The sequence below is a fragment of the Coregonus clupeaformis genome, chromosome 13 (assembly GCF_020615455.1).
Source record: "Coregonus clupeaformis isolate EN_2021a chromosome 13, ASM2061545v1, whole genome shotgun sequence".
NCBI classification, from domain to species: Eukaryota; Metazoa; Chordata; class Actinopteri; order Salmoniformes; family Salmonidae; genus Coregonus; species Coregonus clupeaformis.
The window spans coordinates 12,867,654-12,892,658 of NC_059204.1; the positions used below are offsets into that span (position 1 = coordinate 12,867,654).

The 25,005-nt window shown below is 45.2% G+C and overlaps 1 protein-coding gene across 5 annotated transcripts in view; it reads right to left on the reverse strand.

The window, feature by feature from the left end:
- Positions 1-515: 515 nt before the first annotated feature.
- The window catches only part of LOC121579313 (roundabout homolog 3), a 291,922-nt gene continuing 267,432 nt past the window's right edge, over positions 516-25,005 (reverse strand). For 3 of the 5 annotated variants that reach the window (XM_041893798.2, XM_041893797.2, XM_041893802.1), the window contains 16 exons: positions 16,351-16,517; positions 16,006-16,127; positions 15,578-15,794; positions 14,808-14,932; positions 13,921-14,098; positions 13,072-13,308; positions 12,065-12,104; positions 11,788-11,927; positions 9,563-9,880; positions 9,074-9,224; positions 7,155-7,379; positions 4,086-4,282; positions 3,678-3,794; positions 3,298-3,483; positions 2,755-2,903; positions 516-1,138 (listed from right to left, as the gene is read on the reverse strand). In XM_041893798.2, the coding sequence (XP_041749732.1) occupies positions 1,127-1,138; positions 2,755-2,903; positions 3,298-3,483; positions 3,678-3,794; positions 4,086-4,282; positions 7,155-7,379; positions 9,074-9,224; positions 9,563-9,880; positions 11,788-11,927; positions 12,065-12,104; positions 13,072-13,308; positions 13,921-14,098; positions 14,808-14,932; positions 15,578-15,794; positions 16,006-16,127; positions 16,351-16,517 (2,581 nt within the window). In that variant the 3' untranslated portion in view covers positions 516-1,126. The remainder of the gene's footprint in view (positions 1,139-2,754; positions 2,904-3,297; positions 3,484-3,677; positions 3,795-4,085; positions 4,283-7,154; positions 7,380-9,073; positions 9,225-9,562; positions 9,881-11,787; positions 11,928-12,064; positions 12,105-13,071; positions 13,309-13,920; positions 14,099-14,807; positions 14,933-15,577; positions 15,795-16,005; positions 16,128-16,350; positions 16,518-25,005) is intronic. The other 2 variants (XM_041893800.2, XM_041893799.2) reach the window with 1 other exon arrangement.

Genomic DNA, 25,005 nt, shown 5'->3' on the forward strand with positions numbered 1-25,005 from the left:
CCCGAAACGTTTGACCCAAGTTAAACAATTTAAAGGCAATGCTACCAAATACTAATTGAGTGTATGTAAACTTCTGACCCACTAGGAATGTGATGAAAGAAATAAAAGCTGAAATAAATCATTCTCTCAACTATTATTCTGACATTTCACATTATTAAAATAAAGTGCTGATCCTAACTGACCTAAGACAGGGAATTTTTACTAGGATTAAATATCAGGAATTGTGAAAAACTGAGTTTAAATGTATTTGGCTAAGGTGTATGTAAACTTCCGACTTCAACTGTATTTTTAGACATTCTTATGAAACATGACTTGTAAAGTCAAAAAAAGTACCCAATTTATTGTTCAACAAATGTATTTTATTGTATTATTACAAAACAACAAGACTACCAAAAAGTTAGTCGACAGAACATGTCATTTTGTTTTTTTTAACAGAATATGCAAGTCATCGCACAATCGCAGCAACGCTCCTTCAAAAGTGACGGTTACAATCTTTTCACAACGTCGTCTGTCTGTCGGTTTACAACGCTTCCTCTGTAAAAAAAAAAAATGAAGAAAAAAAAAAGAAACGTAGAAAACAACATTCTCATCGGACCACGGGCGATAGGGATCCAAAGATGACAGAGACGACAGGCAGAGGCATCCTGAGAGGACGAGGACCCCTGCAGTTTCAGCTGTCCGGCCGGCCGCCTGACAGAAACACACTTTGTGCTTCATATTTTTAGTTGTTTCTCCACCACAACAAGAGTGCAATAGTCTTTATGCTTTCCGAATGAAATACAGTTCTACAAAAAGACGTTGGCACATTCAAGACATTAACTTTTTATACATGTGTTTTTCCTTATAAATACAATATACTTTTTCTTTCCCTGTATCCAGAGCTCACGTAAAAACAGTACAGCGATGGCTATTTACAAATGAATGTGGGCCAAGCCCGAGAGTCATAAATAATCATAATAATATTTTATTTTAAGGATGAAAATCCCTTATTCTTCTTCCATTGTTCTTCAGAAAGTGATCTTAATTTTTTTGCTGTTTGCTTCGATCGAAGAAAGAAAACGGGAGGCATCAAAGGAACGTCGAATGACAAAGGTGTTTTGTTTTCTGCAAGTCTTCCGGTATCCACTTATCTCATTTCCTGCAACAGACAGACAGACGTGTCAACAAATGTCAATAAAAGGGGGGAAAAGCAGAAATTATTATCTGTACATAACATTGAGGAGCTCTCACAAAGCATGTCTCATAAATCAAAAAGGTAGCCTAGATCACTAGTTTTGAATACAACAAAATGTATTTGATTTGTCTATTTATTTTCAAAACAGAGCCCATAACCAGCTACAAAACTAAATGAGAGGAGCTTCACAACCCTAATGAGGTGGCCTTTAAGTATACACTTTTGGGAGAAAACCCAAAATTGTACTAAAAACCATCATAAAATGTTTCTAAACCAGGGCAAAACCCCTATTCAGCTCTATCTCGCTGTAACCCAAACACTAGTCAACCGCCCTATGGGGCAGCTCTGGTTCGTCCTTCATGGACTACTTGACTCAGTAATCACCTGAGGGATTGGCCGTTAATCGAGGAAGTCAAGATCTGAGGGAGTCACACAAAACGCATCCCCCACTGGGGGGTAAAGAACAACCCCCCTCCCCTCCCCTCCCCATTCACACCAATACCCCATTCAGTCGCTCTGTCCAAGTGGAAAGATAAGGCTCAGCACCATGACAGAAAGAGGGGTAACCCGCAACTGGCTCCCCAGTGAAACACACAGCCCCTCTATTGTAAGGCTCTGGCTTTTATGTTCCTGGTGGAGCAAGAAGGGCAGTGGAGGTGATGGGGGGGTGGTATCCACTTCACTAGGGAGCCTGCAGGGAGTGTATATAAGCAGCGATCACACAAAGAAGTGTACCCTCAGTAGTGCACTATAGAGGGAGAGTGGGGTGCGGGGCTAGCCTTGACATTATGATACACTGTGCAGGGGATTTTGTGTTTTGTGTGTGCATATTTCTATGGCGAGAGATAAAGTATTTGTGAGTGTGTGTATGTGCACATATTTTTTTATAGAGATACAGTATATAGTATTTGTGAGCAATAGTAGACATAAATCAAATAAATATCTACACACTTGACAGGGTTTGTCATTTTGCTCATTTATCCCTTGTGTCAGCATTTCCATGCTAGTGAATGATTATTTACACAAGTATGACACTAGCACTGAACCATAGATGTTATATTGTCTATGCCCTGAACTGTGTAGAGCAACTGAATACATTTGCTGGATACTGAGCTGTACTTTGCTTTATTGACAAAGACCAATGCGTGGTAGAGGGGTACAATTGAATTAATTCTATATGTATTTTCATAGTACATGGTCTATGAAAGCGGCAACATTTTTGGCCAAGTGAGATACAACAACTGCTGGTAAAGATAATGAGCTGACACTCATTGGCAAGTGAATTTTGAAAGGAGAAGAGTTGCCTGTCCCCGTCTTAGCTAAAAAACGAATCATGACATGACTCTAGGTGGCCTCTGCTGTAGCATCTCTTCTCACCCATCCATTAACCCCTGAACACCAGCAGACATTGTAGCTCCCAATAACTAGAACCAACCATTGTCCCCTTGTATTACCACTATTCCTACTAATGTAGTCTCTTCTCGCCCCCTTTCTTGATATGAATAGCTTAACTAAATGCCAGAGAGAATAACAAAAACAGCAGATATTGTGGCTCCAAAGAACCAGAACCCTTGTCTCACCTCGTTGCGTTTCCTGCCTGAGCCGTGACCCCCTCGTGAACCCGTGGAGCCCCGCGACGAGGAGCTTCCTGTAGTGGAGCAGTTACTGGACATCTGACCCCCCCGCCCCGCCAGGTAGCTGGGCTTGCTGTACGGGATAAGGTCCTCATCTGTGGAGGAGATGGGATTGGAGGAGGGGAGAATTAGGGTCAGGGATTTCCATATTGGGAATGGAGAGTTAGACAAATGGCTATTCTACTGATGAAAGAGGGTCTTCAAGGAAAGAGGGAGTAATAAGTCTGCGTTTTTAATGGATGGATTTGTGAAATGAAATGTATTCATATGTTATTGTGTGTGTGTGTGATAATGTGTTTATGAGCATAATTGATTTATGTATTATTATTTGTGTGAAGTTAAGTGTAAATTAGTATTTTCTGGGTGAAAGAGTGACTGTGTTTGGGTGCGAGTGCTAATAGGCTACTGCAAAGGCTCTGGCTGTGCTTGTGTTTGTGAGTATGAGACTGAGCATGTGTGTGAGTTTGAACACCATACTGCACCACTCACCATCTTGGCGTCGCTGTCCCGATCCCTTCCTATGGGGGGTGCTCCTCTCTCCTTCTCTCCTTTCCATGGAGGACAAGGGCCCGGGGTCCCCCTCTCTGTCAAGGGATGCTTGGCCACAGTCTACAGCCCCTGCTGGGCCCCGCACTGCTCCATTCTCTGGAGGTGGCTCTGGTGGAGGGGGGAGGTCTTGAGGAGGAGACAGACATGGACAACAGGGTTAGGGTTGGATTGCACTGGAACAGCAGTAAATATATAAACATATAGGCAATAATGTAGGCTTTACGCACACAGAGACATGCTCATGCCCAACATATATTAATTGATTTGTTTGTTCACTCACACACACACACACGCGCACACACACGCACACACACACTCACCTCCTTGGTTGAGCACCTCTCTTCTGTAAGCTCCGCTTTTGGAAGTCTTCTTTTTCACTCGTGACTTTAGGCCAGGGGGAGTGTGTGTGTTGTCGGCTGGGGAGGGCTGAGCTCTTACTGTAGGTCAGCCAGAAAGACAGAAAACATTACTATAAGGTGATGGAATATTGGTCCTTTGAAGCACTGTACATGGATAAATAACAACATTGCAATGTCTTATATAATTTCAGCTGATTGTTTAGGTGTTACGAATAACATGAATTACATACTTGATATAAATTAAATGAATTTTCTGTGTGTGTGCATGCGTGTGCGTGTACTTCTGGGTTTGAATGTATGTGTATCTGCACATCTGTGTGTGATGCATTCACTTGTGTGTGTTTACACAGAGTGGTAAGGGTCACTGACCAGGTGTGGTGGAGCTGACATTGTCGGCACTCAGTGCTGCCCCCTGGCTGAGGTCACGGCGGTGGGCCGAGCCGTTGCGGAGCGGTGTGCCCCCCTCGGAGCCCTCACCGTGTTGCTGGGCTGAGAGGTTGGGGTTGGACTGGGTGAGGGGCGGGCTGGGCGCCCTGGGCACTGGGAGGGGACCACAAGGTAACCTACTGTATAACGGCAAAGAAAGAGAGGGTGGTTAGCAATAGCAATGACATACTTGTATTATTTTACTACTATGCTATGTTACACAATTGAATTATTGTTTTGTTTATTTTAGTGGGGATTTTACTGCTCATATCATAAGCATTGTGCTATCTGCTGTTAATGACATTGGGCAATTACCATACCAAAGCAATGATTATACCTATGTTATTACCATCTTATTAATTTGAACAAGAGGGTATTCACTGCCATCACCATTAGTACCGACCCGTAGCACTCACGTCTGTAGCCATGAAGTGCTTTGAAAGGCTGGTCATGTCTCACATCAACACCATTATCCCAGAAACCCTAGACCCACTCCAATTTGCATACCGCCCCAACAGATCCACAGATGATGCAATCTCTATTGCGCTCCACACTGCCCTTTCACACCTGGACAAAAGGAACACCTATGTGAGAATGCTATTCATTGACTACAGCTCAGAAATCTCAGAGATCAATTGGTAAACTCTGATTTACCACCCCTAAATATCCCTGCACAACGTCTATTTGCGCCTCTACCGGATGGAAACTACAAGTGTAATGGCTGCGCTCAATGCAATGGCACTTACAAATGTAGATCCTTCAAACACCCCCAAACGATCCCAATCAAAGGCGTTATTACGTGCTCCACTAAGGCAGTTATTTATCTTATAACTTGTCCTTGTGGTAAAAATTATGTGGGTAAAACAAAGCGCAAATTAAAAGTATGAATCTCGGAGCATCGTAGCACCATTCGGTGCAAAAACTCGACATACCCAGTCGCTGCCCACTTTTTGGAAGCGAACCACTCGATTTCGTCCCTAGGAGAGGGGGTGACCTCGATAACTTATTGTTAAAACAAGAGGCTGCCTGGATCTTTAATTTAAAGACCCTTGCTCCCTTCGGTCTCAACGTTGACTTTGATTTGAAGCCATTCTTGTGATTATTGTGATTTTGCTATTCATTGTAAATGTTTGTGGGCCTATGTAGCCAGGTTGTATCTATGATCATATGCTATCTATTCATGTTTTTGTATATTCTGTTTATCCGTGAATTAACCAATGATATCAGGCCACACCCGGCCATGATTACAGACACCTGTGTGTGTGTCCTTTGACACTATATAAACTAGTGACCCGCAGTGTTTGTCATTATACCCTAATGAAGACAGCTTGTCTGTCGAAACGTTGGTTATTAGGTTATTAAATGATTGCATCTGAGCTCCTAGAGTGTGCAGCTCTCCTTTTCTTTTTCAAGTGTTCTACTCCGCTAGCCAGCACCTCGCCTAAATAGGTGTGCGTTTATTTCGCCTCTATACATCTCAGCGTTCAACACTATACATCAGTGCCCTCAAAGCTCATCACTAAGCTAAGGACCCTGGGACTAAACACCTCCCTCTGCAACTGGATCCTGAACTTCCTGACAGGCCGCCCCCAGGTGGTAAGGGTAGATAACAACACATCCGCCACGCTGATCCTCAACACGGGGGCCCCTCAGGGGTGCGTGCTCAGGCCCCCCTGTACACCCTGTTCACTCATGACTGCATGGCCAGGCATGGCTCCAACACCGTCATTAAGTTTGCCGATGACTCAACAGTGGTAGGCCTGATCACCGACAACGACGAGACAGCCTATAGGGAGGAGGTCAGAGACCTGGCCTTGTGGTGCCAGGACAACAACCTCTCCCTCAACGTGATCAAGACAAAGGAGATGATTGTGGACTACAGGAAAAAGAAGAGGACAGAGCACGCTCCCAATCTCATTGACGGGGCTGTAGTGGAGCAGGTTGAGAGCTTCAAGTTCCTTGGTGTCCACATCACCAACAAACGAACATGGTCCAAGCACACCAAGACAGTCGTGAAGAGGGCACGACAAAACCTATTCCCCCTAAGGAGACTGAAATTATTTGGCATGGGTCCACAGATTCTTAAAAGGTTCTACAGCTGCACCATCGAGAGCATCATGACTGGTTGCATCACTGCCTGGTATGGCAACTGCTCGGCCTCCGACCGCAAAGCACTAGAGAGGGTAGTGCGTACGGCCCAGTACATCACAGGACCTCTATTCCAGGCGGTGTCAGAGGAAGGCCCTAAAAATTGTCAAAAACTCCAGCCACCTTAGTCATTGACTGTTCTCTCTGCTACCGCACGGCAACCGGTCCCGGAGCGCCAAGTCTAGGTCCAAGAGGTTTCTAAACAGCTTCTGCCCCCAAGCCATAAGACTCCTGAACATCTAATCAAATGGCTACCCAGACTATTTTCCATTGCCCCCCCACCCCCTCTTTTACGCTGCTGCTACTCTCTGTTTATTATCTATCCATAGTCACTTTAATAACTCTACCTACATGTACATATTACCTCAATTAAACGGTGCCCCCACACATTGAGTCGGTACCGGTACACCCTGTATATAGCCTCGCTATTGTTATTTTTACTGCTGCTATTTAATTATTTGTTACTTTTATTTCGTATTATTTTATATTGTATATTTTGTTGTGATTTTTTTTGCTATTATTTCTTAAAACGGGATTGTTGGTTAAGGGCTTGTAAGTAAGAATTTCAATTTAAGGTCTACACCTGTTGTATTCGGTGCAAATACAATTTGATTTGATTAATGGAGGCTGCTGAGGGGAGAACGGCTCATAATAATGGCTGGAACGGAGCAAATGGAATGGCATCAAACCATGTGTTTGATGTATTTGGTACCAGCCATTGCCACGAGCCCGTCCTCCCCAATTAAGGTGCCACCAACCTCCTGTGATTAGTATGACTACAGTGCTACTGTTACCACTGTGTGTCTACATACATGATGTGACTTTTAGAATTTGACTGTTTTGTCATGCTGTGTCATGTCATACCATGCTAGCTGCTGCCCATCAAGGTGGTGAAGGCGTGCTGTGTTGTGGGGTGGATGGCGGCACTCCTCTCTGGGCGACGGCGTGAGGGTGGCGGTGGACTGGTGACTGTAGGAGGTGGCGGGGGACGAGGCGTCACCCCTGAGGGGAGGGGCGGGACCATCCTCGCAACCCTCGATCAGATAGGTCCTCTCCGGAAGGGGCGGGCACCACTCTTCCTCATCAGACCTGCGAAGGTGGAGGAAGAGTAGGAGAGGGTCAGAAAGAGTTAACCTTTCAATTACATTTTATTATTCCATAGGTTCACTTTAGACAGAGTAGGATGACGTGGACCCTATAGACAATGATCTATGGTCAGTTTTTACATTTTCCTTATTAATGGTCAGGATTGGGGAGGATAAAAAGTTCCTAGATCTGTGTCTAAGGGCAACTTCTATCAGTTGGTGCTATGGAGCAGTAGGTAGATCGATCATTACACATTCACGATGGTGACCCCATAGAGATCCTATTAAATTATTAAGTATTCTAATTCCTAATTCTATGGGTGGCCCTCCCTCTAATGCCTACAGTATTCGTCAGTAGCGTATCGATTTCCACTGCTCTACAGCATCAATAGACAGTCTTCCCTGTGGGCAATGCTATACCTGTTACAGGTCTGCTAAGGGACATGTCTGTCAAGGAGACTTTACCTGGGTGAAAAAAATCACATTCCATGTCCTATGCATTTCCATCAAACTGAATTGTTTTTCAGCTACGTTTGTCATACGTGTGCATGGAATCACTTAAAGGACGTTTTTATAAGTTTGTGTTTGGTAGAGAAGTATGTGTGTGCGCTTTTGTGTGTGTGTGTGAGTGCCAAGTGCGTTCATGTGTGTGTACACCATGGAGGAAATGGCAGAGGCCAGGGAGTAAGCTAGCTAATGTCATAATGCCAGGCCAACGTTCCTCTCAGCTAGCCACAGGGGCTAACTCAAAGGTTAACGCCGTTATCATGGGTTCATCACCAATCTCCACTAACTGCTAACGGCTAACCGCAGGGGGGCCAGGTGGAGCGGTGCATGAGAAGGCTGCTGAATGATTACTTTGTTCTGGTGACCAGGAGAAAAGAACATGAGAAGGGGAACGGGCATACGTCAGCTAATGTCATTAGCTAACAGGGTCAATGTGTAAGAGAGGGTTGGAACTTGGGAATAGTGGCTAAATTGCTAACTGCCTGCTAGCTTCTTGGCTAGAGCCAATGTAATCTAGCTGTCAGAAATGGTTAGAGGTAGAAGTTTCTAAGCCTCATGGCTGCTTTAGTTGAGCTGCTAGCCTATTCAGGTGGAGTGAGAGGCAGTTAGGAGCGATAAGTGAATGGTCCCCTTGCCAAAACGTTATGAATACTGACTTGCTGGCCTTGACAATATTATGTTATAGGAAGTGTGTGCGTGCATGCATGTATGACTATGTGCGTAGGCGAATGCGTGTGTATCCATTTTGCAGTGTGACAGTAATGTGGTCCAGCGGGGACCTGAAAGAAAAGGTGCATTGAGGTCCAGAGCCAACAAGGGGTTAACAGAGAGAGACCAAAGAAGAGGCTGTCCTGTCAGACAGAAAGGCAACGTAAGGCTAACGTCATTAACCTTCACACAAAGCCCTGGCCTAGCACTATGTGTCAGTGGGGCCTGAGAGTGCAAGGGCCAAGAGAAACACAGTGCGAGAAGGTCAGAGGCCCATAGTTCTATAGGACAGTATACAGACCTATAAAGAATGTCCATAGAGGTTACATGAGAGCTACCGTACCTCAATCAGTATGACCTCCAAGTTAGCAAGAATATGGTGTAACTGGTGTGTATGTGTGTGTTTGGCCAGACATCATAAGAGTGTGTGTGTGTGTGTTCACGCTTATATGTATTCATGTGTGTGTGTGTGTGTGTGCTTACCCTAGCTCCATGTCCTCATGGTCATCCATGGGCAAATCCTCTACCACACACTGCTCCAGCTCCCCTGATGAGGGGGGCGGGGGGAGGGCTTCAGTCCAGTTTAGAGAGGGGGTCTTCACCGCCTTGCCCATGGACTTCTGCTTGGGTTTACCTACACATAGACACAAAGAGCTGGTTTAGTGCTGTACAATGTGAAGACTGGGTCCTAAGGTCTCTAAATTAGTTTTAATATGCTTGAAATGGGAATATGTCACAAACCACAAAATGGAAACATAACTGGAGATCACTCGTAATTTCTGGAGACATGGATCAGTGTTACACCAATTTACAGTAGGTTAGCTACCGCTACGTCTCTTGTTGCTAGCTAGTAGGTACCGTAATGTCAAGGTGCCTCCAGTTATAAAAAATGTCAAGGTGCCTCCAGTTATTATGTTGACATTTTTGTGAATGTTGCTTTGGGGTCTTGGTGGCCCACCCTGAACCATTTACCATGGGAAACATTCTTAAACACTGTCTTACTGCAGTCCGTCCTGCAGCGCTCGGGCTGGGCGTACTGGGAGGAGGGTCCGGCGGGATGGGTGATCCAGTGGCCGCCATCTTGCTCTGTGGGGCTGTGAGACCCCTGGAGTGCCTGGTTGGTGAAGGGCATGATGGGAGTGCTGGCGTAGGGCGTGGTGGAGGAGTAGGGGCTGTTGAAGCTACGCAGCTCTTCGGCGTTGGGGTCGATGGTGCTGTAGATAGGACCTTCGTTGGAGCTGCCCGTGCTGTACTTCTCTGTTTGGTTCAGGTAGTTAGAGATGCCCGCCTCTGGTGGTGAGAGGGGTCAGAGGTGAAAGGTCAGATTCAGGTCAGAGGTGATGGATTTATTGTTATTTAACTGCCGAGTTAGTATTGTTATGTGAGCTAAGCGATTCTTGTATTACCCAAAACAGTTACCATGACATACAGTGCATTCGGGAAAGTATTCAGACCCCTTGACTTTTTCCACATTTTGTTACGTTACAGCCCTATTCTAAAAATTAAATCCTCATCAATCTACACACAACACCCCATAATGACAAATCAAAAACAGGTTTTTAAGAAAGAAAAAAACTGAAATATCACATTTCAGTTTTCACATGTGTAGGCCCCGTGTAGCTCAGTTGGTAGAGCATGGTGTTTGCAACGCCAGGGTTGTAGGTTCGTTTCCCACAAGGGGGCCAGTATGAAAATGTATGCACTAACTAACTGTAAGTCGCTCTGAATAAGAGCGTATGCTAAATGACTAAACATTTTTAAAAATGTCCATTTACATAAGTAGTCAGACCCTTTACTCAATACTTTGTTGAAGCACCTTTGGCAGCTATTACAGCCTCGAGTCTTCTTGGGTATGACGCTACAAGCTTGGCACACCTGTATTTGGGGAGTTTCTCGCATTCTTCTCTGCATATCCTCTTAAATTCTGTCTGGTTGGATGGGGAGCGTCGCTGCACAGCTATTTTTAGGTCTCTCCAGAGATGTTCGATGTCCCGAAGCCACTCCTGCATTGTCTTGGCTGTGTGCTTAGGGTCGTTGTCCTGTTGGAAGGTGAAGCTTCGCCCCAGTCTGAGGTCCTGAGCACTCTGGAGCAGGTTTTCATCAAGGATCTCTCTGTACTTTGCTCCGTTCATCTTTCCCTCGATCCTGACTTGTCTCCCAGTCCCTGCCACTGAAAGACATCCCCACAGCATGATGCTGCCACCACCATGCTTCACCATAGGGATGGTGCCAGGTTACCTCCAGACGTGACACTTGGCATTCAGGCCAAAGAGTTCAATCTTGGTTTCATCAGACCAGAGAATCTTGTTGGCTGTCCAAGTGGGCTGTCATGTGCCTTTTACTGAGGAGTGGCTTCCGTCTGGCCACTCTACCATAAAGGCTTGATTGGTGGAGTGCTGCATAGATGGTTGTCCTTCTGGAAGGTTCTCCCACCTCTACAGAGGAACTCTGGAGCTCTGTCAGAGTGACCATCGGGTTCTTGGTCACCTCCCCCCGATTGCTCAGTTTGGCCGGGCGGCCAGCTCTAGGAAGAGTCTTGGTTGTTTCAAACTTCTTCCATTTAAGAATGATGGAGCCACTGTGTTCTTGGGGACCTTCAATGCTAAAAAAAAATGTGGTACCCTTCCCCAGATCTGTGCACAGTTAATTTTGGGACCTTATATAGACAGGTATGTGCCTTTCCAAATCATGTCCAATCAATTTAATTTACCACAGGTGGACTCCAATCAAGTTGTAGAAACATCTCAAGGATGATCAATGGAAACAGGATGTATTTCTGTATTTATTTTTAATACATTTGCAAACATTTCTAAAAATCTGTTTTCGCTCTGTCATTATGGGGTATTGTGTGTAGATTGATGAGGGAAAAATTGTATTTAAGCAATTTTAGAATAAGGCTGTAACGTAACAAAATGTGGAAAAAGGGAAGGGGTCTGAATACTTTCCGAATGCACTGTATACAGCATACAGTATTTAGTTAAGCAAAAGAGAATAAAAAAGTACAACAATTCAACCTGTTTGGTTTTCAGAAGATATGAATTCAGTCCCGTAGTATACCGTTCAAGTTTATATTACAAGCAGATGGCAACTATACATTGAGATTTCTTTAAAGACTGAGACTAGACCAAAAGGCATAATCCCTGGTTGTGTACAAAACAAAATGGCCATTGTGAGTAGAATCATGCCGTGTCTCATACCATTGTAGTATCTCTCTGCCGTGTCATGTTTGGCGGTGCAGCAGTTGACAGCCTCCTTGCCACTGTGGACCAGGTTGGTGGTGGGCCAGGAGTCTGCCAGCCACGGGTAGTTGCCCATGTTGCCACCCAGCATGCCAGGCCTAAAACATAATAAATCATATACTATGATCATATCTGATGCCAATCCACAACTTTGTTCTCATCACTTTACAAAAAAAAAGGACCATTAATAAGAATGGGAAAGTCTACTTGAAATAACATAAACAGGGATCCTTACCTTCCATTAAGTCCAGATGCCTCTCCATGTGGAAAGCCAACTGCAGAAGAAAGAAAACGTGCATTCAAGTGTGAATGGCAAGGTAAAATACAGTAAGGTATGGTTGGTTGCCATAGTGCAGTATGGTACAGTTCGCTGTAATATATTGGCACCCTTAAAGCAGGAATCAGCATTTGAAACAATAACAAAGCGTATTCGTATTCTGTTTCGGTAAAAAGCTGAGCGATGGGGCTGGTGAAATGTAACCACTCTCAAATTCATAGACAGAGCTATGGATGCAAGGACTGACCATCCATGATATCAAAATTAGAGTTTTAACCATGCTAAATAGTGTTTGTTTACATTTGCTTTGTTTCAAACATTGGAGTAAAACAATGTTATTTTGGGGTTCTGATGGGGTACGACAGTTGAACTAAGCTCGCGAGGCATTTATAAGTTATATTCTTCAACAATAAATGGGTACATATCATTAATTTATAAGTCTAAAAATGGATGTAGCAACTGCAGATGGCCCCTTTAATGCACTATTTCTTTTCAAATAAGTTGAAACTGAAGTACCTTTTGGTGTTCATACAAGTATTTGATTGATTTACAACTGTACACGAAGAAAAAAAAATCTAAACTGAAATGTAGTTGTTATTTGTTTTGTATTCAGAAGAATTCATATGAATTTAGTTGGAGGCAGGTGATTCTCGTTTACTGTGTCAATTATCTCACCTTTGGTAAGTTGCAGGTGCCTACAAGGTAAAAATAGCCATTCAAACAGTTTTGAAAAGAGAAAACAGAACCTTCTTCTCCATTGTCAAGTGCAAGGTTGCCAATTGATTAGAAGGCAATAAGTGAGTAAATATTTTGTTAGGTAACTTTAAGATAAAATAGTAGCCTATTGTAAAGTGCAGTAGAATACTTGATATGGTAAGGTGGGTTACAACATACATCTTTGATATTGTGGTAAAGTAACATTAAGTGGTGTATAAAGATTGCATCATATAAAGTGTGTAAAGTACCTGCAGGCGTGTAGTTGAACGATGCGGTGTAGTGACTAAGCTCCTTCCTCTTCTTGCGGCGGCAGTAGATCCACACGCTGAAACCCATGAGGATGACCCAGCAGGCCCCGCCGATCCCAGCGATGAACGCCGGCTGCTTCACCACGTCAGTAATCTGCTCGGCCAGGCTCACGCTGCTCTCGTCACCCTCCGCGCCCCCACCGGTACCAGGCACTGACGGTGCCTCCACTGGCAGCTCTGAGGGAGAGCCGGAAGTAAGGGAGCAGTTAGTGGAGTGATATTTAACTTTTACCCTGTAAGTATTATAACCAACCTTTTCCACTTAATACAGCATGGTTTGAGTGCTGTGCATGACAAAATGGTATGTGTTATAAATCAAATGATGAATGGCCAAATATCTTCCACACTTCAGTACTGTTCGTAAGGTTAGAATCAGCCTGGATGGCCTCAAGGCAACAATAAAACATTTTATTCTAAGTTGTACACAGACTCTAAGCATGATACACACATGATTATGGTGCTACTGTTACACAGGTAGCCTAGCGGCAGGTAGCCTAGCGGTTAGGATCGTTTGGCCAGTAACTGAAAGGGTGCTGGTTCGAATCCCCAAGACGAATAGGTGAAAAATATGTCGATGAGCCTTTGACCAAGGCACTTCACCCTAATTGTTCCTGTAAATCGCTCTGGATAAGAGCGTCTGCTAAATGACCAAATACTTAAATGTAAAAATAATGCTTAACAATAATTTCAGTAATTTTAGCTACCCCCATTACAGATCAGCTAAATCTCCTTGATATCCCAGAACTGAAATGTCTAATTCTGCTAGCTTGTGGTTCTGTGGGGACTCACTGATGAGGACGGATACAGGCTGGCTGTGGGTGCCCACTCCGGCGCTGGTCACCGCTGCCACCTCCACCTGGTACAGGATGCCTGGCAGCAGCCCCTTGAGCACGGTGGAGAGGATGATGCCATCCACGGTGGTGTTGATGTGGTAGCGGGTCTGGGTGTCATTGCCCACACACCACACCTGTTGTTGGTTGGAAGACAGTGAGTTGGTGTGAGAAATGGAAGAGGTGCCCATATTATGATGCAGGTTAGCGTTTTTTTTCCGCCATTAATCTTGTTCTGAAGGCAGCTCTGCAGTGTGTTCACTAGCTGGCACAGCCACAAAGTCATAAAATCTGATTTTAAACCTAACCTAACACTAACCTTAACCACACTGCTAACCCTAACACCTAACCCTAACCTTAAATTAAGACCAAAAAGCACATTTTTGTTTTCATAATGTTTTTACAATATAGCCAATTTTGACTTTGTAGCTGGCCTATCTAAGGGGAAATCGCTCAGTTCTGCCTCCAGGACGAGACTCATGAAAATAAACGTCAACATGCTATTAGGACTGCCTGTTGTGACTCTGAGGCAGTCATTATATGGACACGATTTATTTTATTGTCCTGTTTGAGCTGGTGTTTACATGATATTTAGTTATTTAGTAAATACTTATTTGGTAACTATGGGTACTTTCTGGTATTTGCTTCAAGGAATTTAAAACAATTCATAGTTACTCCTGTGTTTCCAATTACTTGTTTTAATGAATCCCAAAGAAACGATGTAGTAATTATGTAACTATTATTATGTAATGTCCATGTTGTTTATAAGAAAATACCACCTCTATGGATGCGAGTTTTTGGACAGATCCAATCATAATGTCGTCTTCTCTGGTTCAGTCAGCATACCTTGTACTCCTGGATGATTCCATTCTGCATGTCGGCAGGAGGAGGCTCCCAGGACACACTAATGCTGGAGCTGTTGCTCAGCTTTACTGTAACCACGGTGACTGCTCTGGGAGGGGCGCTCGGGACTGCAGGGGAAGAGAGAAGAGCAAGGTGTAAAAAAACCCCAACTCCATGTTGATATAGAAAATATAAAATGGGGGCATTTGGTAAGATAGCGGAAATATGATTTGAGTTTGATGAAAATGGCAGACTCCATCAAATGCCATCAAATGCCAGGAAGTGGTTACTGAACTAAACTGTGCTTCTTCTTCATAACAGGATGTGAAGGTCACATAGGTGTTGGGAATTGCAATCCAATTGAGACTGAATTGCTTCGACTGAGATGTAACTCCTAGAGGCTCCTGAATAGCTAGCTACTGTCAAAAAGCCAGAGACCTCAAAATGTTCCAAGAGAAATACTAAAAAGGTTTATTTAAAAACCACTTCTAGAATGTATGTTGTATTTCACCCTTATTTTGCTGGGTACATTTTCTTTGACAGCAACGACTGTGTATGACCAATCAATCCCCACTTTAAAAGTGTTTATTTAAACCTGGAAGTCCCATTGAGCAAAACCTATTTGAAAATCCTTGTTACCCACCATTCCCTCCATTATGGACATAGGCTATCTCAAGTGTACAGTGTCCATATTTGGAGAGCCTCGGTCTCAGCAGGGCTTGTGTCAGTCTCATCAGAAGTTCTGAGTATCAGTAGCTTCTAGTCAGTCTTACCTTCCTCTGGTGTTCTGACCAGCAGCAGCCGACTGTCCTTGCCCTGGAACTCGTCGAAGTAGGGCCGGATCTTGATCTCGTACTCTGTGCCTTTGAGCAGGTCGGTGACCACGGCCAGGCGCTCTGACGGGGCCTTGACATCCTGCAGCTGCCAGGTGCCACCGATGGGCCGGTAGAGGAGCCGGTAGCCCTGCATGTACTGGGACTGACGGTCTACCTGGGGTGGCGCCGAAGAAAGGGGGGGAAAGAGAAAGAAAGAAGGAGGAAAAATTTGAGGAAAGGGAGAGAAAAAAATAGATAGATATGAGTTACAGTTATACTGCCCTTGAAAATGGGTATACAGTAAAAAACATTAAAGAGTGTGAAAGTACAACTGATGGTATTTCTTCTGTGAAAGAATATGTAAAAACTCAGGTCAGGGTACTCACCGTCCATGATACTTGAACACTGGAGGCAGTGAGTGTGACAGGCTCCTGAAGATGAACACCCACCTCTCCCAGCTCTCTCTGGACCTGCCTGTGGTCCACTCCCTGACCTGTAGGACTCACATCTGCAAACACAACATTAACAAACATCAATACACAAAATAATCAGTAAAACTATAGTAGATGCTTACTGTAGCTCACATTCAGTTGATTGAAATAACCAAAATAGTTTTTATGAAGCCTTCAGACCACCATGCTTTCATGATGTAAGGCCTTTTTTGTTTTCTTTCTATTGTCTTTCATAGTTAATGTCCAGTAAAACTGTTGTATCCCCTCCCAGGTACTGACCTTGTGTGCGGACGGGCTCAGAGATGGGGCTGGGGTCACTCAGCCCGTAGGCGTTGACCGCTCGGACGATGAACAGGTAGATGGTGTTGGGGAAGAGACCGCTGACAGTGTGTTTCTCCAACTTGACCAGGTCAGCCACCGTTTGCCACGTACTGCCTGCTGATTGGCTAGAGTAAGAGACCACAGACAATGATGTCATGTGTCATTTCCAATTATGTTAGTAAAGTTACTGTGCAAGGCTATTGTATAAGGCAACCCTTCCTTATACCCTATAGTGACAACAATGTCATTACTCCATAGTGACAACAAAATATTATTCACTGTCTTCATTCCGATGACAATAACAATAACGCCAGCTGTGTGTTTATGTCAAGTTTTGTTATGTTTTTTTGTCCTCTTAAAATGGCTTGTTTTTATGACAAATATGTGTGAGAAGATCACATGCATAATGATACCATTTTGCTGTGTATTAAATAAATGTGATAAATCTTGTGAACAACACATCTGATGAAGATAGAGGGAAACAGGTGAAGCTTCTTTGGCCTTGGCGGTCCCGTTTGCATTTTCCTCTACTGACTTCTTCTTTAGATTAACTGTCACCTCTTGTTTATTGTTTAGTGGCATGGTCACATGACACACTCCTCTACCCCTCGCTTTTTTATTTGTTATAATTTTTCTCTCCATTCGTTCACTTTTTATTTTCTCCTCCGTGCCAGAGACTGCCGCAGCAGACTGGTGACTTTACAGCCAACCTGCGCAATTAGGCGACAGAGATATAAAAGCTGCGTGAGCCATAAATATTCCTCCAGCAGACCACCCAATACTGGTAATGATAAATCCAAGGTCACTTTGTCGGAGGAGAGGCTGAAGCGTGGGACACACACACACAGGAAAACACATACAGTGAGGGAAAAAAGTATTTGATCCCCTGCTGATTTTGTACGTTTGCCCGCCGTGTTTGGAGCAGGAATGCTGCCTATGACCCCAAGAACACCATCCCCACCGTCAAACATGGAGGTGGAAACATTATGCTTTGGGGGTGTTTTTCTGCTAAGGGGACAGGACAACTTCACCGCATCAAAGGGACGATGGACGGGGCCATGTACCGTCAAATCTTGGGTGAGAACCTCCTTCCCTCAGCCAGGGCATTGAAAATGGGTCGTGGATGGGTATTCCAGCATGACAATGACCCAAAACACACGGCCAAGGCAACAAAGGAGTGGCTCAAGAAGAAGCAAATTAAGGTCCTGGAGTGGCCTAGCCAGTCTCCAGACCTTAATCCCATAGAAAATCTGTGGAGGGAGCTGAAGGTTCGAGTTGCCAAACGTCAGCCTCGAAACCTTAATGACTTGGAGAAGATCTGCAAAGAGGAGTGGGACAAAATCCCTCCTAAGATGTGTGCAAACCTGGTGGCCAACTACAAGAAATGTCTGACCTCTGTGATTGCCAACAAGGGTTTTGCCACCAAGTCCTAAGTCATGTTTTGCAGAGGCGTCAAATACTTATTTCCCTCATTAAAATGCAAATCAATGTATAACATTTTTGACATGCGTCTTTCTGGATTTTGTTGTTGTTATTCTGTCTCTCACTGTTGAAATAAACCTACCATTAAAATTATAGACTGATCATGTCTTTGTCAGCGGGCAAACGTACAAAATCAGCAGGGGATCAAATACTTTTTCCCCTCACTGTATACACACGTAAACATACACTCTTGCCCTACAAACATGCATAAGGGGGAAAAACTAGAGTGTTCCTCACCTCCGTCTCCTATAGAATGGTACATCTGCCCATCTTCATACAGTAACAATGTGTTAGGATTCCATCTCCTCAATGACACACACACACACACACACACACACAAACACACATCCCCTCTTCTCTCCTCCTGGACACTCCCACCCACCCCAACCCCCAAACAACCCCCAGCACCTCAGGCAAGTAAATGTTATTGTACACAGCATATTCAGCCCCCACAGCAACTCTATAAAGAATCAATTTTGGCCACTTGGCACGGTGCTAACTACTGCCCAGGGGGTAAGGTGAGAGAAGAGGGATGAGAGGGCTAGTGAGTGAGTCAGGATGGGATGGGATGGGGGGGGAGGAGCACATTTCCTCTCAGCGTACAATAGCCCAAGGACTTGTCTGTCAGTGCAGGCTGCATTTAAGAACATTACCATTTTAGATTCCCCCACCAAGCTGCACGCGGCGCTGCACGAGGTGTGTGTTTGTGTGTGTGTTATTACAAAGGGAAAACCAGCCACGTCACGGACACCGACATCTTGCTCCTGGACAAGCTAAACACCTTCTTCGCCCGCTTTGAGGATAACACAGTGCCACCGACGCGGGCTCTAGTTCTCCGTGGCTGACGTGAGTAAGACATTTAAGCGTGTTAACCCTCGCAAGGCTGCAGGACCAGATGACATCCCTAGCCGTGTCCTCAGAGCATGCGCAGACCAGCTGGCTGAAGTGTTTACAGACATATTCAATCTCTCCCTATCTCAGTCTGCTGTCCCCACTTGCTTCAAGATGTCCACCATTGTTCCTGTACCCAATAAAGCAAAGGTAACTGAACTAAATGACTATCGCCCCGCAGCACTCACTTCTGTCATCAGAAGTGATTTGAGAGGCTAGTTAAGGATCATATCACCTCCACCTTATCTGACACCCTAGACCCACTGTAATTTGCATACTGCCCCAATAGATCCACGGATGATGCAATGGCCATCGCACTGCACTCTGCCCTATCCCATCTGGACAAGAGGTAAGAATGCTGTTCATTTACTACAGCTCAGCACTCAACACCATAGTACCCTCCAGAGCATATGAGCGGAGTGGAGCGGTGAGAATCTCAGCTCCTCGCTCACGGAGCTGTTCACCCCTCCGCTCCCCCGCTCAAAGCCACATCAGGCCAGTCCGCTCATTATCGCTCAACGCTCAACGCAGTTTGCATCGCGCTCCACTCAAATCGCCCCCCGCTCACTCCAAAAAAGGAACAAAATCTCCATGTGTAATCGGTGAGCAGGGATTTTATTTCTGTGACAGCAGGGAGGATCATCCCCAGGTTCCCCAGCTCCTTCTGCATTTTGTCTGTGAGATCTGCTAGTGGTGTCAGCACACTGACAAGGTGCTTTCCCCCTTCTGATAACCAGGTGGCGAATCGCATCTCTGCATGTCTGGCAGACATATCAGTATGGATGACGGATCACCACCTCAAGCTGAACCCTGGCAAGACGGAGCTGCTCTTCCTCCCGGGGAAGGACTGCCCGTTCCATGATCTCGCCATCACGGTTGACAACTCCGTTGTGTCCTCCTCCCAGAGTGCGAAGAGCCTTGGCGTGACCCTGGACAACACCCTGTCGTTCTCCGCTAACATCAAGGCGGTGACCCGATCCTGCAGGTTCATGCTCTACAACATTCAGAGAGTACGACCCTGCCTTACACAGGAAGCGGCACAGGTCCTAATCCAGGCACTTGTCATCTCCCGTCTGGATTACTGCAACTCGCTGTTGGCTGGCCTCCCTGCCTGTGCCATTAAACCCCTACAACTCATCCAGAATGCCGCAGCCCGTCTGGTGTTCAACCTTCCCAAGTTCTCTCACGTCACCCCCCTCCTCCGCACACTCCACTGGCTTCCAGTTGAAGCTCGCATCAGTTACAAGACCATGGTGCTTGCCTATGGAGCAGTGAGGGGAACGGCACCTCCGTACCTTCGGGCTCTGATCAGTCCCTACACCCAAACGAGGGCATTGCGTTCATCCACCTCTGGCCTGCTGGCTCCCCTTCCTCTGCGGAAGCATAGTTCCCGCTCAGCCCAGTCAAAACTGTTCGCTGCTCTGGCACCCCAATGGTGGAACAAGCTCCCTCACGACGCCAGGACAGCGGAGTCACTCACCACCTTCCGGAGACATTTGAAACCCCACCTCTTTAAAGAATACCTGGGATAGGATAAAGTAATCCTTCCACCCCCAAAAAAAAAAAAAAAAAAAAAAAAAAAGTGTAAAGTGTTTATCCCACTGGCTATAGGGTGAATGCACCAATTTGTAAGTCGCTCTGGATAAGAGCGTCTGCTAAATGACGTAAATGTGCCCTTGAGCAAGGCACTTAACCCTAATTGCTCCTGTAAGTCGCTCTGGATAAGAGCGTCTGCTAAATGACTAAAATGTAATGTAAATGTAAGGTGCGTCAGCTGCCGTACTTGATTCAGGGTGATGTTAGCAACATTAGACTTGAGTTTGTTTTGCCATAACGGGTCTTTTTGGAACAACCGGATGAACGACTGAATCATCCGCAGCTGGCTGCTCCATCGAATGGCGCAGGCATTTGTGGGGCGGACACCTAATTGGTCGGTTTCCTCTGTGCTCTTGCGTACACTTTTCACCAGGTGCCCGACTTTCACTAACAGCCTATTAATGTTGTCGTGCTCGTTAAAGGCGTTTTTGATCGCCAGCTGAAGCATGTGAATGGGGCATCTCAGATGTAAATTTGACAAAGTAAAGTACTGATTTATCATAGTTTCTTGGGGGGTGTAGCCGGTTGAGCTGCGCTGGCGAAGTGTTGCATCCCTTCGCGTTCTCCTTTACTCAGCGGTTCATAGTCCATGAAAATCATTTCAAAAAATGCTACATCCAGCTCTCTTTTTCTCTCCCTTGTTATGGCTGGGCCTTTGCGTGCAGTGAATAAACTTTTGAATTCCTCAACCCTTTTCTCTTGTTGCTGCTGCTGCTCTCTCGCTCTATAAAATACAAATTCATGGACGACACAAATTAAATTAAACAGATGGATTCTGGGTCAGGCTTGAGCATGCTTCAGACTCGTGGTGTGAGCGAGCGAAATTGGAGCGGGACATAGGGCGACGCTCCGTCCTTTTAAAAATGCCGCTCTGCGCTCTGTTCAAAATCCGTCCGCTCACGCTCCACGCTCGCTCCCGCTCCACTCCGCTCATATGCTCTGGTACCCTCCAAGCTCATCATTAAGCTCGGGTCCCTGGGTCTGAACCCCAACCTGTGCAACAGGGTCCTGGACTTCCTGACGGGCCGCCCCCAGGTGGTGAAGGTAGGAAACAACACCTCCACTACGCTGATCCTCAACACAGGGGCCCCACAAGGCTGCGTGCTCAGCCCCCTCCTGTACTCCCTGTTCACCCATGACTGCGTGACCACACACACCTCCAACTCAATCATCAAGTTTGCAGACGACACAACAGTGGTAGGCCTGATCACCAATAATCACGAGACAGCCTACAGGGAGTAGGTGAGGGCCCTGGTGGAGTGGTGCCAGGAAAATAACCTCTCCCTCAACGTCAACAAAATGAAGGAGCTGATCATGGACATCCGGAGACAGCAGAGGGACCACGCCCCCATCCACATCGACGGGGCCGCAGTGGAGAAGGTGAAAAGCTTAAATTTCCTAGGTGTACATATCACTGACTATCTGAAATGGTCCACCCTCACAGACAGTGTGGTGAAGAAAGCGCAACAGCACCTCTTCAACCTCAGGACGCTGAAGAAATTCGGCTTGGCCCCTAATACCCTCACAAACTTTTACAGATGCATCCTGTCAGGCTGTATCACCGCCAGATACAGCAACTGCATCGCCCGCAACTGCAGGGCTCTCCAGATGGTGGTGCGGTCTACCCAATGCATCACCGGAGGCACACTGCCTGCCCTCCAGGACATCTACCGCACCCAATGTCAGAGGAAGACCAAAAAGATAATCAAGGACATCAACCACCCGAGCCACAGCCTGTTCAACCCGTTATCATCCAGAAGGCGAGGTCAGTACAGGTGCATCAAAGCTGGGACAGAGAGATTGAAAAACAGCTTCTATCTCAAGGCCATCAGACTGTTAAATAGCCATCACTAGCTGGCCTCCACCCAGTACCCTGCCCTGAACTTAGTCACTGTCACTAGCCGACTACCACCTGGTTACTCTACCATGCACCTTAGAGACTGCTGCCCTAGGTACATAGACATGGAACACTGGTTACTTTAATAATAGAACACTGGTCACTTTAATAATGTTTACATACCGTTTTACTAATTTCATATAAATTATATACATTGCCTTAGGAAAGTATTCAGACCCCTTGACTTTTTCCACATTTTGTTACGTTACAGCCTTATTCTAAAATTGATTAAATAAAACAATTTCCTTAGCAATCTACACACAATAACCCATAATGACAAAGTGAAAACAGGTTTTTAGACATTTTTGCAAATGTATTCAAAATTAATAATAAAAAATAAAATAAAAATAAAAATATATATATATATATATGTATGTATATCTTATTTACATAACATTTTAGACCCTTTGCTATGAGAATCAAAATTGAGATCAGGTGCATCCTGTTTCCATTGATCATCCTTGAGATGTTTCTACAACTTGATTGGAGTCCACCTGTGGTAAATTCAATTGATTGGACATGATTTGGAAAGGCACACACCAGTCTATATAAGGTCCCACAGTTGACAGTGAATGTCAGAGCAAAAACCAAGCCATGAGGTCGAGGGAATTGTCCGTAGAGCTCCGACACAGGATTGTGTCGAGGCACAGATCTGGGGAAGGGTACAAAAAAATTCTCCAGCATTGAAGGTCCCTAAGAACACAGTGACCTCCATCATTCTTAAATGGAAGAAGTTTGGAACCAAGACTCTTCCTAGAGCTGGCCGCCCGGACAAACTGAGCAATCGGGGGAGAAGGGACTTGGTCAGGGAGGTGACCAAGAACCCGATGGTCACTCTGACAGAGCTCTAGAGTTCCTCTGTGGAGATGGGAGAACCTTCCAGAAGGACAACCATCTCTGCAGCACTCCACCAATTAGGCCTTTATGGTAGAGTGGCCAGACGGAAGCCACTCCTCAGTAAAAGGCACATGACAGCCTGCTTGGAGTTTGCCAAAAGGCACCTAAAGGACTCTCAAACCATGAGAAACATGGTTTGGTCTGTTGAAATTAAGATTTAACTCTTTGACCTGAATGCCAAACGTCACGTCTGGAGTAAACCTGGCACCATCCCTACGGTGAAACATGGTGGTGGCAGCATCATGCTGTGGGGATGTTTTTCAGCGGCAGGGACTGGGAGACAAGTCAGAATCGAGGCAAAGATGAACAGAGCAAAGTACAGAGAGATCCTTGATGAAAACCTGCTCCAGAGCGCTCAGGACCTCAGACTAGGGCGAAGGTTCACCTTCCAACAGGACAACGATCCTAAGCACACAGCCAATACACTGCAGGAATGGCTTCGGGACAAGTTTCTGAATGTCCTTGAGTGGCCCAGCCAGAGTCTGGACTTGAACCCGATCGAATATCTCTGGAGAGACCTGAAAAAAGCTGTGCACCAACACTCCACATCCAACCTGACAGAGCTTGAGAGGATCTGCAGAGAAGAATGGGAGAAACTACCCAAATACAGGTGTGCCAAGCTTGTAGCGTCATACCCAAGAAGACTTGAGGCCGTAATCGCTGCCAAAGGTGCTTCAACAAAGTACTGAGTAAAGGGTCTGAATACTTATGTAAATGAATTATTTCATTTTTCAATTTTTTACAAATTAGCTAACATTTAAAAAATAACAGTTTTCATTATGGGGTATTGTGAGTAGATTGATGAGGGGAAAAAACAATTTAATCAATTTTAGAATAAGGCTGTAACGTAACAAAATGTGGAAAATGTTAAGTGGTCTGAATACTTTCCGAATGCACTGTATACTGAATTCTAGTCAAGGCCATCCTATTCAACTATTGCTGTATGTATACAGTGAGGGGGGAAAGTATTTGATCCCCTGCTGATTTTGTACGTTTGCCCACTGACAAAGAAACGATTAGTCTATAATTTTAATGGTAGGTTTATTTGAACAGTGAAAGACAGAATAACAACAAAAAAATCCAGAAAAACGCATGTAAAAATTTTATAAATTGATTTGCATTTTAATGAGGGAAATAAGTATTTGACCCCCTCTCAATCAGAAAGATTTCTGGCTCCCAGGTGTCTTTTATACAGGTAACGAGCTGAAATTAGGAGCACACTCTTAAAGGGAGTGCTCCTAATCTCAGTTTGTTACCTGTATTTAAAAGACACCTGTCCACAGAAGCAATCAATCCATCAGATTCCAAACTCTCCACCATGGCCAAGACCAAAGAGCTCTCCAAGGATGTCAGGGACAAGATTGCAGACCTACACAAGGCTGGAATGGGCTACAAGACCACCGCCAAGCAGCTTGGTGAGAAGGTGACAACAGTTGGTGCGATTATTCGCAAATGGAAGAAACACAAAATAACTGTCAAACTCCCTCGGCCTGGGGCTCCATGCAAGATCTCACCTTGTGGAGTTGCATTGATCATGAGAACGGTGAGGAATCAGCCAAGAACTACACGGGAAGGTCTTGTCAATGATCTCAAGGCAGCTGGGACCATAGTCACCAAGAAAACAATTGGTAACACACTACACCGTGAAGGACTGAAATCTTGCAGTGCCCGCAAGGTCCCCCTGCTCAAGAAAGCACATATACATGCCCGTCTGAAGTTTGCCAATGAACATCTGAATGATTCAGAGGAGAACTAGGTGAAAGTGTTGTGGTCAGATGAGACCAAAATCGAGCTCTTTGGCATCAACTCAACTCGCCGTGTTTGGAGGAGGAGGAATGCTGCCTATGACC